General features: G+C 45.3%; 1 protein-coding gene across 2 annotated transcripts in view; it reads right to left on the reverse strand.

Moving 5' to 3' along the window:
- SORCS2 (sortilin related VPS10 domain containing receptor 2) overlaps positions 1-17159 on the reverse strand; it is a 719220-nt gene extending 702061 nt beyond the window's left edge. Inside the window, exon 1 of one of the 2 annotated variants that reach the window (XM_083154662.1) lies at positions 16764-17159. In XM_083154662.1, coding sequence (XP_083010788.1) covers positions 16764-17054 — 291 coding nt within the window. In that variant the 5' untranslated portion in view covers positions 17055-17159. The remainder of the gene's footprint in view (positions 1-16763) is intronic. The other variant, XM_083154749.1, reaches the window with a different exon arrangement.
- Between the last annotated feature and the right edge of the window lie 204 nt (positions 17160-17363).

Below are 17363 nucleotides of genomic sequence, written 5' to 3' on the forward strand. Positions count from 1 at the left end.
GCTGGTCAGGGCTAATACTGTAAGTGGATTTAAAAGTGTATTGAATCCCGTTCTTCCAAGAAAACTCTTTAGTAGAATTCATTCATGGGGTTATACAAGTATTAATCTGATTTCCATGTATGGGGTCAGAATGGGGTTTTTCTCCCCCCCCCCCCCCCCCCCCCCCACTGTGAGAAACAATTAGCAACGACCTCACTGGGGTTTTATTCCACCTCCCTCTGGATCAGCACAGCTGGAAGTTATACTAGGACAGTGTTAATGAACTTTTAGTCTTTTTATTATTATTATTTAATTCACTATGTAATTAGAACGCCTGCAATGTTAGCACAACCTGCCAGACCCAGCAGAATTAGACAAGGTACACAACAAAACGTACTTTCACTTAGAGATGTGGCAGTTTTTACTTTCAATTTGAGCTGTGAAAGTTTTTAGCCCACAGACTCTCCACCCCACCCCAGCCTCTATCTGCTCCTACTTCAAATCTATCTTTTACGGCTCCCGACATATCCAGCAAGTTTGGAACAGATCAGCGTCCCTGCAAAAATTGCATTCACTTTCTGTTATGGCATGTTTTAGCACACAAAGGAGTAATTTTGACGGTCTCGTGGCCTCTAATGGTGAGGAGTAGTTAGACTTTTATACCTATATACATATATATATATATATATATATTTATTTTTTTATTTTTTTATTGGCGGCTTAAAAAGAACCTGGGATAAGATTACTGTGTCTGGCAGGCACGTCCGACCTTTGTATCATGGAGCATTATACTTTATGGTGTAATGTAACAGAAGCCGAGGCTGACAAACACGGTCTCTGGCAACACTTACCAAACCTGACATCAATATTTATATGGAGTGCAAGCCTCCTAATTGCTCTCTTGCAATGTTTCTTTAATCCAAGTATTTCTGTCTGCGCTTATCTCACGTGTTATCATCCTGGAGACCTCCGTCATCTTCCAAATGAGGAAAAAAAGCAGAATAACCGAATGCCACAAAAGTCATTTTTGAGAAGCACCTTTGCATTATGGATCTAAAGCGTTAACGCATAATATTTATGACCCGGCCTTTAGAAGTCTTCATGGATATATTTCACAGCCATAAATTTACAAATGCCCTTTATTGACGTGCGGGAGAATTCAGGGGAAAATGCAGAGTGAGTTTTTTCCTCCATCATTATTTGGATTCGATCTGTCACGTCGATTTTCCCCTGTGTGTTCTGTACTGGTGTCAGCAATCTACAGACATGCTGACACCAGTACAGGCAAGCGCTTTTACGCCGAGTAACTGGATTATGTCCAGGTTCTCTTTCTGGTTGTACACCCAGCTCCTGCTCCTTTTCTGCCAGCCCGTACTGTTCTATAGCTGCGGTCACAGCTGCAAGGGACTATAACGAAGCAGAAAACTAGACGCAAATAGGATTCATACAATAGTCTACTTCGCCCGTGGTAAACCGCCTTCCTTTTTGATTGACAGTGAAAGGCCACCATAATCCCGTTACATTTAAATGTGCTTCATGCTTTGTTTTACAGTGTCTCTATACCGCCCAAGGCTGTCAAATCCCCTAGGCTGCAACTAGCCACAGCTCTGTAACATTTGCACGTAATGGTCCTGACAGAGTCGGACACATCCACAGAAAGGGATGCATCGCAAGATTTTCTGCAGGCTGCGCATGGTTCAAAGACAAATTGGAGTGCAAGGGAAGATCCAGGGGGGGGGGGGGTGTGCCAGGGAGATTGCAACCCCCAGCATTGTGTGGCTGTGACCACTATCCCCTGCTGTTTGTATTCCCTGTATGACAGTTTTGCCAGGTTCGAAGATCTTACATTGATTATGCTGTCTGCTACAGACTAGAATTATTGAGTGTCGAGTTGCTGATGACCCTGGGTACTGTAAGACCCATGGCCAGTGGCTGCTGTGCTGTGAGTCAGGATTACACGTACAGGGTGTACATGTACACCACACTATGAGCCCGCTGTATCAAGTAGTTCTGTCCAAACTGCATCTTGACCGGATGTACCCTAACATGAAGTGGGTGTTTCGAAGAGTCAAGTTTGTGAAGATCAGTGGTGGCATCCAGGGGCGGGGTTGAAGCGCTGTTCAAAATTCAAATAGGAGGGCCACACCAACTGATAATGAGTCCCGGACGGTGATGTTTAGCAGCGCAATTGGTGTGGTTCATTTGAATTTTGGACTGTGCAACTGCCAAAGGTGGTGACAATCCACAACACACGGTAGCTGCACCTCTTGTGAGTGCTATGGGTGTATAGCCGGTCCTCTATTCCTGATTGAGGAGTCTGGCTTTAGCTGGACTGCCTGTTGCTTCCAATGGACCTTTTGCACCCAGTATGATGGCTGCGTATGAAAAAAGTGGGCGAAGCCACTTAAGCGTATGCTGGACGCAAAAGTAGATGAAGCTGTCTCCGAATCATGTCCTGTATATAAATACAAGAATTAATGCAGTGCTCATTGAACCTATAGTAAATTTATGTCATATTATACTTGCCGTTATTTCTCCTCTCTGGGAGAAACTCATAGAGGAGATGCAAATGAGCATTCTGTGGGTGGAGTCAGACACTTCACGTCATTAGGCACACCCTTCCCTACTGAACGGCAATTCTCAGTTTTATCTATCCATCCTGCCCACTTCACGAATAAATGAATTGATCATATTATATACCAGTGCTATTGTTGTCATAAGTGAAGGCACTTGCCAAGACGAGGGGGGTTTCCAGGCAACCAGAACCCCCCTGCGTTTGCCTATGTACCCCATGGTAGGGCAAATGTAATCATTCCTGAAATCCATATACACTACATAGCTGACTAAATATTTGCTTTATAATGAAATATGGGTTCCGTACACAAAATAATAACTGAACCCACAGCGTGCAGGCGACGGCTGCACATCAAATTAACAATTTCATTCTTTTAACAAGATTTTTCATCTACGTCAGGCTACAAAGCTGAATGCTTGCCAATAATTTTAGCACTGTAATAAAAGAAAGAGGAAATGAGACAGCTAAGGGGAACATCGGATAGAACACAGGGCAGCCATGTTTGTTAGTGCTGCTTAGAACAAGCGCCCCGGCTGATTGGACGGCAGCACTACTCCTCCCACTATAAAAGTCTCTCAAACTTCTCACATAAGCCATATACAAAGAACCTTAATAAATCACAAGGATCAGGCCTTGAAACCAACCATTACTTCAGTGTTAACTAGTATAAAATCCTATTACACTGACAGACATTGTTTGATGGTGTTAGTTTTGACACTTTATTACCCCGCTGTCCTTCCATAAGTGCAGCATGGCACCACGGCCATGGAACACACCGTGCATAATAGGCCTCAACCGATAATAAATAATAAAATATTGCCATCCTGCAGGCAGGACGCTACATCATAGGAAACAAGAACAATGTTTGCTTAATGAGATGAAGTTTGTTTCTTATGGCTCAGTGTTTTTTGTCTTTGATAGCTGCTGTTGTATGGAACATAATAGAGCTAGTACCGCAATATACACACCGGACCGGGAGACTTCACTTTTATGTTATCAACCTTCATTATACTGTAATGTTCTTGGGATAAAGTTACATGTGGACAAAGGCCTTTATTCTGATTGACTTGCAAGGCTGCGAATTTCGCAGGCTTGCAAGTGCATCAGACCCTGCCCGCAGTGCCCTCCCCCTCCCTCGCACGTGTGACCCCCATAATCCTCCATTCGCAGGCGGGGAGAAATCATTCGATGATCGCGACCATCGAATGATTTCTCCAGCGCTCGCAGTTCAGAGACACTTATATAGTGTATCTAAACTGCGGGCGCCCTGTGCGAGGATAGAGTGGGCAGCTGACATCCGGTGATGTCAGAGGCTCACCCCCCGCACCCACATCACGGCCTCATTAGCATGAGAACGCCCAGCATTCTCATGGGAACGCCCATGAAACGCTGGGTGTTCCCATATGCTGATGGGGCTGCCCGGCACCCACCGCCCACTGTGCACCCGGCATCTGCACATCCGAAGACGCACACCATCGGTCCTCCGTGCGCATGGAGGACCGAATCAATTTGAATAAGGTCTATAATGTAAAAGTCTGACATTTTAAAGATGGGCAAATTGTGGGCAACTTAGTAGACTTCCTTGGGCCTGTGGGCCACCCTGCAAGATACCTTTCTTGGGCAGGACACCTGGTTTGGGCAGGACAGCCCCATTCTGAAGAACAGTCCCTCTGGTTCCGTGAACAACAGTTTGTTATATGTGATATGGGGGATTGGGAGGTGTTGCACGGCTACATACTGGAAACCAGTGTCTCCAGTGCCTGACGCATTAAGAGTAAGATTGAAATGCCCAAAAAGGTAGACATGGGGGCTTATCGGCCCTCTCCTTGAGGTTTATACCCTTGCTGCACCTGTCAGAAATGATTATATCGCTCACATTGGTCGTTGGAATCTATAGACCCTAATCGGATCTTTACAGTCAGGAATAAATGAAACGTATAATACATGACTGGTTGCTAAGAGTAACGTCATTACTCACCATTGAATGATTGCTGCCGTGTGTGCAGTGGCCAGGGACTTACTCTGCGGCTGTGAAGAAACTGGCTAAACGGGGCCGGAGCTCAGAGATGATAATGGCCGGGTCCTTGACATTTCCTAGAAATGACTGGTGCCACCCCCAAATGCCGTCCGCCTGTCAATCTCCTCACGCACTAGATCTGTGCACATTAACAGTTGTTCAGTTTCCCAGCCGAGCATACAGGCTTGAATCGGGCCCTTAAATACACCTTCAAAAAGCTGTAAATGCATCATAAAGTGGGCATGGCTTTGTGGAAAGTGGGTGTGTTCAGTCAAATCGGCGGTTGCCTGGATAAATGTTGGGAGATAGATATGTGAATGGGTCAGAGAAGACATGCCATTGCGTTCTCTGTCTTATCTCTACAATGCCATAGACATAATATACAGCTTGGATTTTTAAATATACCACTTCTCTTTAATCCCATAAGTGCTCACAGCCAAATAATATATTCGCACCAACACAATAGCGGCAGACAAAGAGACGGCAGCTTTTAAACTTTTAGAGGCCTTGGCTGTCTATTAGCTGAAATAACTACTTCCAGTCAGCTTTCTGGTCAATTTAGTGCTATAGATTGAAAAAAAAAATATATATATATATATATAAAGTTTTTTTTTTCTTCTAAAGTGCTACGTTATTGTGCTACAAATCAATATAAAAAAAGTCAAATGAACCGTGCTTCCCATAGAACAAATGTGAAGATTTATGAAAGCTTAGAGAGGGATAAAGTAGAAAGAGATAAAGGGGCAGATTCAGCCCTGGTGATTATCAGAGGACCGGGCATGCGCAGGCCATTCGTGGGGCCACAGCCAGTGACAACCTGTGACCGCAGGCCTTATATTGGCTGATTGACAGCCGTGTGGCATTTGTGGGCAGCACCCTGGCGCTTTTATGGGAGTGACGCACAAAACCACAGACGGGCCCGGCCGTTGGGAAGAAATTTACTGATGTCATCAGCGTCCTTGATCTGCCATCGCAGCCATGGACAGGAGCGGATCTCACTCAGATAGGGAGGTGGCTAACTGATCGCAGGTCTGCAAAAAGTTGCAGACCTGCCATCAGGTCTGAATTGGCGCCATAGTGACAACGAATCAGCTCCTGTCATTTTGGAAACACAGCCTGTAACATGGCAGTTAGGAGCTGATTGGCTGGTACTTTATCTCTCAACTTTATTCCTCTCCAAACTTTTCTAAATCCCCCACCACTGTCTCCGATGCCTGTAGTATCTCCATCAGGGCAGATGGTTATAACAATGCCGCAGGACGTTTTCCCGGGGCTCCACCATGCAACATTGACCATATCCATGCAGTCATCCTCGTGTGTCCTTAAGGAAGGTCCTGCTTTACAAATCACAGTGCTATGTGGAGACCCACATGGTTGTATTTGCCGTATTTCAGTGTCTTTCATCCGTCTGTTGGATTTACCTGATCTCCTTACAATGTCGCGCGCTCCCTCTGATTATTGCTCACATTGTGACATGTGGAATGAATTCAACCTTTTCTTCAAATGTACACAATGATTTTGATCCATTGCAGATAAGGCCTTTGAAATATTTTGGCAAAATGTATGCGGCACATGCACTGAATTGTACTGATTAGGTGTCTCCACGTTACACGGACATGTGCTAAAGTACTCATGCAAAGTTTGATGGAAACACAATTAACTTTCCAACACCAAGCCATGCGCCATTGTGCCTGATGCTGACAATCACAACTGTCCATGTCATGGGCCTCAGACAGACCAAACACACCCCTGCCTTCCTATTGGTAGTGCCAACCTTTCCTGACAGCCCCACATACATTGTATGACAAATGGTCCGGAGTTTAGGTCATTCCAGTCTGGGGTAAGCAGAATCCAACGGTCAGACCACTTACCAGGGGAAATGTGTGAGTTCAAACATAACATAATATATTATTATATATGTTATTTTAACAAAGATTTGAAACCACCCCTCCGGGTTCTACTGGAGTGGAGGATTAAGGGTCAACTGCATATTTGTATAATCACTGCCACAACCCCTGTCTGAAATTGCCACAAATTGGGACTTCATGCCACAGAGTCAGGCAAGTGATGCATTTCGCCGTCAGCACATACAAATCCCATAAATGACAACCCAAAATTCACAATCCAATTCCAGGGATACATCACCGACCTCCTGAGATTCAATAGTGATAGGTAGACACCATATGGTCAACATTGTTTAATGGTTGATATATAGAAAAGTCAACATATTTTATTATTATTATCATTTATATATAATCTCCAAAAAGTTAAAATCTTCAAACTGACAACCTCCACATTTTTTTTTTGTTACAAAACTTTTTGCTTTTTTTGCTTGTATCGACTTTTCACTATGTGCCCGTCAACCTTTTGGGGTAGACCGAAACGGCCGACTCTTTCACTGCCGGACTATTATACCACACCCACATTCAGCTGAGCCACCTTTGCTGCTGCTGTTATGGGTTATGCTATTTATCCTACTTTATGCATATTATTGTTGCATTGTATTATACACAGCGTATTATACATTTCTTCTACATGACTTGTCTATTAAGGTTTAAATAAGTTAAAAATAAGCAATATTAGTTAGTTGCTTTGTATATAATTAACCAGACTAAGCTGAATTTCTAATGCCATTGTCATGGTATGAATTTACATAAAAAATTTACATAAGAATGTATTTATGTAAAATGCATGTGTACATACAGCGTGTGGTAGGGTTCTGCCGTGCTGCTACCTTCTGCTGGCCGGGAACAAGGCCGTTCATGAATGATATGCCTTGGGCTCATTGCAGTTATAATACATGTCTTCCCTTGAGTCTGTCCTGTTCTAGCTCTGGATATGGCTGATAAACAGAAATGTATGGTACTTGTTTCCTAGCACGGCCACAATCGCGACCGACGCGATGCCCCCGATTTTCCCATTGAAATGCATTGAAAACAGTCAAAATCGTGTCGGTCGCGTCGTATGCGGCTAAAAAAGGCTTAAATGGTGCAGACGCGATGCCCACGATTTCCCCATAGGAAACAATGTTAAATGGCTCAATGTACCCGCGATGCCCCCGATTTCCCATAGGGAACAATGTTAAATGCCTCAATTTCACCAAATCATCATAGGGAACAATGGTACATGGGCCAGAAACCCCCAAAAACACCCCTGAACAGTGAAATGTCGCCCCAAAACTATTTTACGCCACCCCACGATCAACGCGAACCCGAAGCGTGGCGAGCGGCGGCGGTACGCGTCCTCCGACCTTTTCATACCCCCACTATCCACGTCGGCGTGGAGTTGAGAATAGAATAGTGTGGCGAGCGCAGCGAGCCACCGAGCCCGAAGCGTGGCGAGCGTAGCGAGCCCCGCGAGGGGACGCGGATACCTTCACAGGTAAATGCGTCCCTTCGCGGGCTTCACAGGTATCCGCGTCCCCTCGCGGGGCTCGCTACGCTCGCCACACTATTCTATTCTCAACTCCACGCCGACGTGGATAGTGGGGGTATGAAAAGGTCGGAGGACGCATACCGCCGCCCCTCGCGGGCTCGCTGCGCTCGCCACGCTTCGGGTTCGCGTTGATCGTGGGGTGGCGTAAAATACTTTTGGGGGGACATTTCACTGTTCAGGGGTGTTTTTGGGGGTTTCTGGCCCATTTACCATTGTTTCCTATGGGAAATCGGGGGCATTGCGGCTAAATTGAGGCATTTAACATTGTTCCCTATGGGGAAATCGCGGGCATCGCGTCGCGGCCATCGCACACGATTTTTTAGTGCATGCGATGGCCGCGATGCCCCCGATTTTCCCTTATGATGCCCACGATCATGATCGTTGTGGCCGTGCTAGGAAACAAGTACCAAATGTATAACTAGTTTCTTGCCTATTCCAAGTAAAGGTGTCACAGCGCGTCAGTGTCCAGCCGAGGTCAAATGCTACCACTTGCAGTTATTTGCTAGATATTTTATATAATAAAATAAGAATAAAAAGTTGAATTTACATATAAAATAACTTAATAACCTAAATAACAATTAGGGCTCTAGTTATCAAGTCCTAAAGCTGAAGGTGCCCATACAAAAGTCTGATCGGGCCCTGTTTTCATCCAACTCCGACGGATCGGCCATATATATCAGATTAAGGGCCAGATTCTCTAAGCTTCAAAAGTGATAAAATAGAGAGTGATAAACAGCCAGCCAATCAGCTCCTGTCTGACATTTTTCAAACACAGTCTGTGACATGGCAGGTAGGAGCTGATTGGCTGGCTGTTTATCATTCTCCATTTTATCACTTTTGATGCTTAGAGAATCTGGCCCAAAAACTGGCCAAATCTGAGTTGATTGACTTCAGGTCGGCTCTGACATGCGTTTCCATGCGCATAGGATCAGAGTCTGGAGATCTTATGTGCAGCATGTAAGATCAATCGGAATCAGACTGTCACAATGCTATGCGCCTCCGAGACACCCCAATCCTCCTCCTGCTGCTGGCAGTTGGAGAGAAGGGCTGGCAGGGAACAGGCTGCGGTATTGCCCGGCGGGCAGGAGATTTAAAAAATTCCATTCAAATCAATGGGAGGCTGTGGATTTCTTGAGAAAGCTCTCTCAGCCAATCAGCGGCCGCCTATTGATATGAATGGGAGTCTTGAAATCTCCTGACCACCCGTCGATACCGCAGTCAGTTCCCCGCCGGGCTCTCTGCCTGGATGCGGAGGGAGGATTAGTAGGAGGCCTTGGAGGCACATTCCCTTGAACTCCCCAACAGCTCCCCGGGAGTCCTTTACATAAGATAAATCAAGTCGGACCTGGGTATAGGCACCTTTAGAACGTAGGAAAAAAAGGATCATGTTCTAAGCCAAAATTCTAATGTATCGAATATTCTGAAATACAGAGTTTATTGAACACAGCTGAGATAGTGACAGCTTCGCTTTGTGATGGCTGAATCTACAAGAACTGTGTTTCATGCACTAAGTTATTATACTGATTGTATAAAATCATCTTCAAGCTATGTATCAGGTGTATATAAAAAGTAAATGTATTCTGTCCCTAGACCTGGGTCACATAGCCGCGCTCTGGAGGCCGGATAATAACCTACGCAGAGTTGGGATTCTCAGCATCAGGATGCCACTTTCAGTCTGCTGACCGCTGGCATCCTAAGTACCGGTATCCCTTACCCGGTCCATATGCAGATGTCGTCAGCTCCCACGTTATACATTCTTTTCAATACATATTTAATAACATTTTTCTTTCACTAGAATTGTCCTGTTTGTAATAATGCACAGAACACATGCAGATAATCTATCCAGACATTAACCCTTAAAGCACAATACTAAGTGCATTGTTAGAGTGGCTGGTATTTAACTGCTGCCAGAAGTCTCAGATCTACAAGTAATTATATTAGAAGTAGAGGTTTCGCCAGATTTTTACAGATTCCCAAGACAGTCCCTGTTTTTACTATTGGAGACCTTTGACCATGAATGTTTATTTCCCTAGAATTCAGTCTGGCTTAGCATCAGCAGCAGGGGCGAAAGACACCTGTTTAATTGCATTTCGTGCCCAAAGAAAAGCCAGAGATGACCTTTAGTGAGTGGGAAAATGTCAACGCACAGGAAAACCCTACAACATGCGCACCACAGGATGGAGCTGCAGCCAACGCAGCAGGTACGATGGGCAGGAATTACGTTAATTGGTGATCTGCATCAACTTGAATTTGAATACTTGGGAAATGCCATGAGTGAAGTTAGTTTCTGCCTGACGAAGCACCAAGAGCCTGCTGGGAAAAATGGTTTTCTCGTAATCATACAGATCTGCCATTGAGCAGAGCAACTGCCAATCACTGCCCGCCTTCCAAACATTTATTCCACAAGGGAGACCACCTCTAACACAATAGACGTAAACTGATAGCTGCTATTATAGCTGCGGAGAGGAGCTGAACATTTCAGCCCAAATTCTAAACGGGCTGATTCTCATTTACATGATTCTGCAGCCGCTTATCTGATTGGCTGCAGGCACCCTACTTGCTACCTTATGCCAGTGCAGCGAAGGTCTGTGTTCATGCGGAGAGCCGCGCCGCCGGCTGTGTCTTTATCTGCAATCATCATTAGTATCGATATTTAAATCACCCCATGCTGGGTGCAAAAAGATTTGCCAGGGAAAGGAACCACCGTCTCCCTACGCTGCAAATGAGGATGCCTACATTAAATTTATTAAGATGGGAGTTGTATTGAAAATGGGATGTTTCCCATTGCAACCAACCAGATTCTGGGGGAGATTCTCTAAGCTAGAAATGTGGTAAAAACCCCATTATCGGGGTTTTTACCACATTTTGGGATGCTGTAAGTATCCCCCGGCGGTTTACTGTGGCGGGGGGCATCGCCAGAAATTTTTTTTGGCGATGCCCCATATAAGCCAATGGGCTTCTACCGCAACCCTCCGCCGCCCCGCGCCGAACCAACGCCGCCCCGCACGGACCCCCGCAGCCCCGCATCGCCCCCTCACCTGTGTCCGGGCAGCACAGAACTGTGCTGCCCGGACCTGTGACCTCCTCCCTGCACTGATCCTCTTCCAGGTGCAGGGAGGAGGAGAGCCGGCGCAGCAGCAGCAGCGCCGGGTGTGGGAGGGAGAGGGGAGCCGCCAGGACCTGCTGGGACCCGGCGACTCTCACCGCAAAGGACAGCTCTTAACGCAAGAGCTGTCCTTTGCCATAATTATCGCATATGTTAGAACATATGCAATAATTATAATTGTGATGGGCGGTGAAGGGGGTGGAGATTTTTAGAGAATCTCCCCCTCTATCTACTATCTTCTAGAAGATGCTTGATAAATAAGAAGGATAATCTGATTGGTTGCTATGGGCAACATCCCATCTTTAATAGAACTCACATATTAGTACATTTACCCCCAAGTTCACGGATAAAGGGGTCTATCAATCAACAGATTTATCCATCTGCTGCTTTAAAATCAATCATCGCATGATTGTATGATAGAGCCCCTGTCCTCGAGATCTACCAACAGTTCATGTATATCAGACAACCTGTGGATCTATATGAATGAATGAATGCAACAATGTGACAGTTGGTAATGACTACAGCTGTGCACCAGCTAGGGGATTTGGGTCATGTGACAGTTAGTAATGACTACAGCTGTGCACCAGCTAGGTGATTTGGGCCATGTGACAGTTAGTAATGACTACCGCTGTGCACCAGCTAGGTGATTTGGGTCATGTGACAGTAATGACTACAGCTGTGCAGCAGCTAGGGGACTTGGGTCATGTGACAGTTAGTAATGACTACCGCTGTGCACCAGCTAGGTGATTTGGGTCATGTGACAGTAATGACTACAGCTGTGCAGCAGCTAGGGGATTTGGGTCATGTGACAGTTAGTAATGACTACAGCTGTGCACCAGCTAGGTGATTTGGGTCATGTGACAGTTAGTAATGACTACAGCTGTGCACCAGCTAGGTGATTTGGGTCATGTGATAGTTGTTAATGACTACAGCTGTGCACCAGCTAGGGGATTTGGGTCTTGTGACAGTTGTTAATGACTACAGCTGTGCACCAGCAAGGGGATTTGGGTCATGTGACAGTAATGACTACAGCTGTGCACCTGCTAGGTGAATTGGGTCATGTGACAGTTGTTAATGACTACAGCTGTGAACCAGCTAGGGGATTTGGGTCATGTGACAGTTAGTAATGACTACAGCTGTGCCCCAGCTAGGGAATTTGGGAAACATGGACCGTTGGTTGATCTCATGGACTGGTTTGGCCACCCCTGGCATTGGGAAATGCTACCTAGAAGCTGACTGATATCTATCAGCATCTCTCCACTGGTCCCCCAAAGCTGTGTACACACGGGGGCGACAAGGGCTGAAATCGCTATCATGATTGGGAATGTGCCCCGGCGATAAATTGCCGGGTGCACGCTCCCGTTTTCAACCCCATTCTAATCGCTGGTTGCAGGAGCTTGCTCCTGCGACCAGCTGATTACCTCTGCGACTCCCCCGGCAGAGGTTCCTTTTCATCAGCGACCATCTCTGGTCGCTGATGAAAAGGAGTCACTGAGCAATATATTGCTCAGCAATATATTGCTAGTGTGTACGCACATTTAAGCTGGGTACACATAAATACATACAATCATCGGCCCGTTCTTCCGTTCAGGGTCGGACGGCCGTTCAATTGTATAGGTGTGTACGCTGTCCCGTACGAGCGATAAACGGCCAAAAACGGTCTTGTCCGTCCATACTCGGTCGGTGGAAGGTTCAGTGCTGTTTAATTTTCATCCGACAGGACGGACCCATATCGGAACAAAAGTGCAGTGTGTACACACGTTCGATCGATATGCTGGCTTTTCTTGAGACTATACTGCCAAAGCTGGAACACCCATGTGGGCGTTCTATAGCTGCATCATCTCTCCTACAGCACAACAAGCGTTTACCTCTCCCCAGGTATAATTAAAAAAATAATCATAATATACATGCACACATAAAACACAATGCTCAGAATCACACTACCCCTTGTATTACGTGGGGATAGCACATATTGCCCGCACAGGGACACCATGACACCTGCCTCAGCTTAGGGAGACGCTGGCAAACATCACAAATGATCAACATGAATTATTCCCAGCATTGTGACATGGATAATATCAACATGGGCTGTAGGAGGATGACATTAGTCAGACATCTGGCATTATATGTAACACATAATAGAGTCGGATGGGCAGTCAGTAGATACGGGTGTAAAGGATAATACAGAAATAATTGCTTGATACACTTACACAAAGTGACTTAATGCAGCAGAGAAGCTGTTATGGGGTCATGGAGCCGGGTTCCCTTATCTTCCTCACAGATCCTGACCTACTTACTGCTGAGCGGACAGAAAACCGGCTCCCAAATGCAGCATTTATGGATACACTTAGTGATAGGATGTTACTAGGCAATGCCAAGTGTCCATACAATACCCCATGCTAGAATAATTCCTAGATTTCAGGGGTCTATTTATTAAGCAGCGATAATAATGTTCTCTGGCTGCTGGAGAGAGGTGGTTCCGTTGTCTCCTATTAACAAGGATGATAAACAAGGACAAATTTTTTCTTCTGGCCACTATATGTATATAGAGTTATGGTGTAGGTCAAAGGGCTCTTGGCCCAGTCCTGGTTCCCAAAATATGGGGGACAAAAGGATTAGTTGTCCCCCATATTTCAGAAAACAGCACCGGGCTCAAACAGCCATCAGCCAGGGGACACTATAAGGTCTCGTGGCCAAAGCATTACTCCTGTGGGCTGAACAGCCCGGGTCGGGTACCTGGGGGAATGGGGACCCCCAATAAAGGGGTTCCCTCCCCTATACACAGCATACTGAAATGTGTCTGGATCCCTGTTATGTTCTAACCCTGGCCGAAGCAACCACAGTTCTATTTTTATTCTATACTAGAACAGTGATTTTCAAAAAAGTTCACACCAAACAGGCACACCATCAGATCCCCACAGGGAAAAATACATTTGCTCCCACAGGAATAAAAAACAAACCCATTGGCCCCATATGAAAAAAACAATCACACTGTTCCCCACAGGTAACAAAAATAAAATACATGGTGCTCATATGGGAACAAGAGACCAGTGAAGAACAGTTGAACTGCTGGAGGTGGCTGTAAACTGGTGCGGACATCTCTAGACCTGGTGGCACACCACTTGAAAACAGCTCAAGGCACACTAGTGCGCCACGGTACAGTGGTTGAAAAAGGCGGCACTAGCAACTATAAAATACCCCCGTTTATATAAGGAAACACATTTCCAGCTTATAGATCCTTGCTTGTAAACACAGCATCTTATATGTGCTTACATACCTTCTGTTATCATGAATAGAAGTATTTTTACATGGGTAATAATACCATGGCATTATAAAAACAACAGCAAAAAACAATACAAAAAACCCTCCAGCAAATAGCCCTCGTGTGATCACACGATTGGAGACAGGTTTCCGTTTCCTAACAATACAAGCCCTGCTTTCTGTCAGCGATATCACACTGACGTTGGGAGGGAGAGAGAGAAAAAAAAAATCAATTTTCTAAAATTAGAATAGAGACATGTAATCTTGAAAGAATTGGTCACGTGACTCTCTCAATCATTAGCTTTAGGTCAACTTAATTAATGACCACTTTATTCTACATGAGCTCTGTAGGCCAACAAAAGCGTGACCAGTGCGGGATGTCAAATGGACTGAGACGTTTATTTAGCAGGAGTGCTGCTATCTGCATAATGCTGCCTGACAGTTTTCTCTACACTCTGCTTTCTTCCCGCGGCCTCCTAGGTTTAACCCTTTCTGGGTACAGTGCATTGCCAGAATACAACTAGGCGGCACCTACTGAAGTCACCTGGTCTATCCGTCTACACTGGATAACTGTACGTTATATACAGTATATATATTCTGCTCAGTCATATCGATTAACCATTGCCTTGATTGAGCTTACAGTAAGGGGCAGATGTAACAACAATTGATATACTTTTTATCACGCCTCACGAATGTTAAATGATGGCGCTCCTGCCAATCAACTTCTAACTGTCCTTTTCCAAACACATGACAGTTGGGATCTAAATGGCTTGAGCATCATTTAACCCATGGATTGTCAACATCTATGTGCGAGATATGCAAAATATCTGCTAAAAAAAAAAAGCCAGCACATTTGTTATATAAATTCAAATAAAAAATTTTGTGTCAAAAAAATAAATAAATAAAGATTATATTTTCTATATAAGGTAAACATTACAGGTCATTATGATAAATGTTTGTTTGTCAATTTTCACACCAATTTTGACAAATTCACTTGGCACTCAAAGAGTTAACATTCCTATAGTGATAACAAGACTATCACTCATTGATTAATCTAACCCTAACTTTCCAACCACATTAAAAAAAAACACCAAGGTCCACTTCATCAGAAGCCCAAACTACCATTACACCTCTACTCTGTTCAGGAAGAAACATAAGGAACTCAGAATCCCACACAGATGAGGAAGTTCACTAAGATGGGAGTCATGTTGCTATGGGAGACCAATCAGATACTATCTGTTATCTTCTATAAGGTGCTAAATAAACTTTTTGGGGTTTTCTGGGAAATTTGCATGATCTGTAGATATCAAAGAAAGTTAGAAAAATCCAAATAAATAATCCAAAGAATACTTTAAAAAAAAAAATCCATGTCCAGTACTTTTCGGATTTATCAACCTACAAAACAAATAAATCAAAAGACAGTAGAAGAATTAAAGCCGAGGAAATTGGGAACACATCATCCTGAGTACAGTATCTCTGTACTAGGCTCTCTCAAGTCACAGAACTTTTTTGGACATTATATAACACTGCTGCACTCAGGGCAGCCAACGTAGCCAAACCCAGCATATCCCAAATGCAATTCTCCAGCATCCCCTGACGGTGAGTAGGGACTGAACTGATCCAGGCTCATATATTCATGGGCTTAATAGGACGAGGGCGGAAAGCGGCGGTGAAGTTAAACATCCTCTTCCCTCTCCTGACATCTGATCAGTGGAGGCAAACAGTACAAGAGCCACACAGACAGGATTAATCCCTTCACACCATACACTGCCAACAACTCTAATGGGTATTGTGGTCATCAATCATCTGTTAGCAGCATAAATGACAGTACAGTATACTAGGTGTGCACATCATATACATAACTTACAGGATAAACATTGCACACCCCCAGGATGCATAGTATGTACAATAATAACCAGAATAATAATAATAATAATAATAATAATAATAATAACAAATGATTCAAACACATAAACACACAAACAGCTCAAACCACAGATAAATAAATAATACATAAATAAATAAAATCAGTAAATAGAGAGGACCAACCACAATACACAACAAATACAGCCAGCCTTTGCCCTGTGGACTAGAAATGGGGGGTACACATCACTTGTGACAAATGCCAGGGCTGACTGGTTGCCTGGCACCGCATCTCAGATATAATAGTACCAGGAAACAATGCCCAAGTAATAGCTGGGCAGCCAACACCAGCAGAACTACTGTAGCTGCAAGTTGCAATGCCATGTAGCTGGCACACAGAGCCACCACTGCTGGGCACCGAACTCACTGGCTGCCAATGATGGGTAGAGGAGCTGGCATGGCAGCGAGCAGCCAGGTGACTGGTGACCATTGGCATGCACATATAATAATGTAAGAGGGGCACTCACGCTGCTGTTCTCCCCGGTCCAGTGCACCATCGCCTGGTTGTGGGATGCGTCCCCCTTCAGCACGAAAGAGGTGCTAACCAGTGAGATATGCTCCCTGCTGGAGGTGGCACCCTCAGTGCCCATCATCCGGTGTCCCCCATGCCCATCCACTCCGCTGGAATCCTCCTGCAGCTCCCGTGCGCTCCTGACCACCCAGCCTGTGCCCTGCACCGGCAGCACCAACAGCAGGGATAGGTGTGCAAGGCAGAGGATGCCCATGGGTGGAGGGAGAGGTGGCCCCCTCAGTGCCATGCTCTGCTCCTGGTGAGGCTGCTATAGTGGCAGGCTGGGGATGCTAGATAGGGAGATACTAGCAGAGGGTGGGATTGCACACAAAGCCAGGTTTTTCCTCCTTGCATTGGATAGCAGCAGGGACATTTCACTACTCAAGCTGTCATTGCTCGGAGGGATCCGGGCGCCCTCTGCTGGAATCACTCCGCAATTGCAATCTACCTGACACATTGGTTTATCCTGTGGAAAGAACAGTGATGGGCTACAGGTGGCCCTGAGGCCGCATGTGGCCCCACCAAAGCTTCACATGTGGCCCCCAGCTCCTTCTGG

The sequence above is a fragment of the Crinia signifera genome, chromosome 1, assembly GCF_055691185.1.
Source record: "Crinia signifera chromosome 1, ASM5569118v1, whole genome shotgun sequence".
Classification (NCBI taxonomy): Eukaryota; Metazoa; Chordata; class Amphibia; order Anura; family Myobatrachidae; genus Crinia; species Crinia signifera.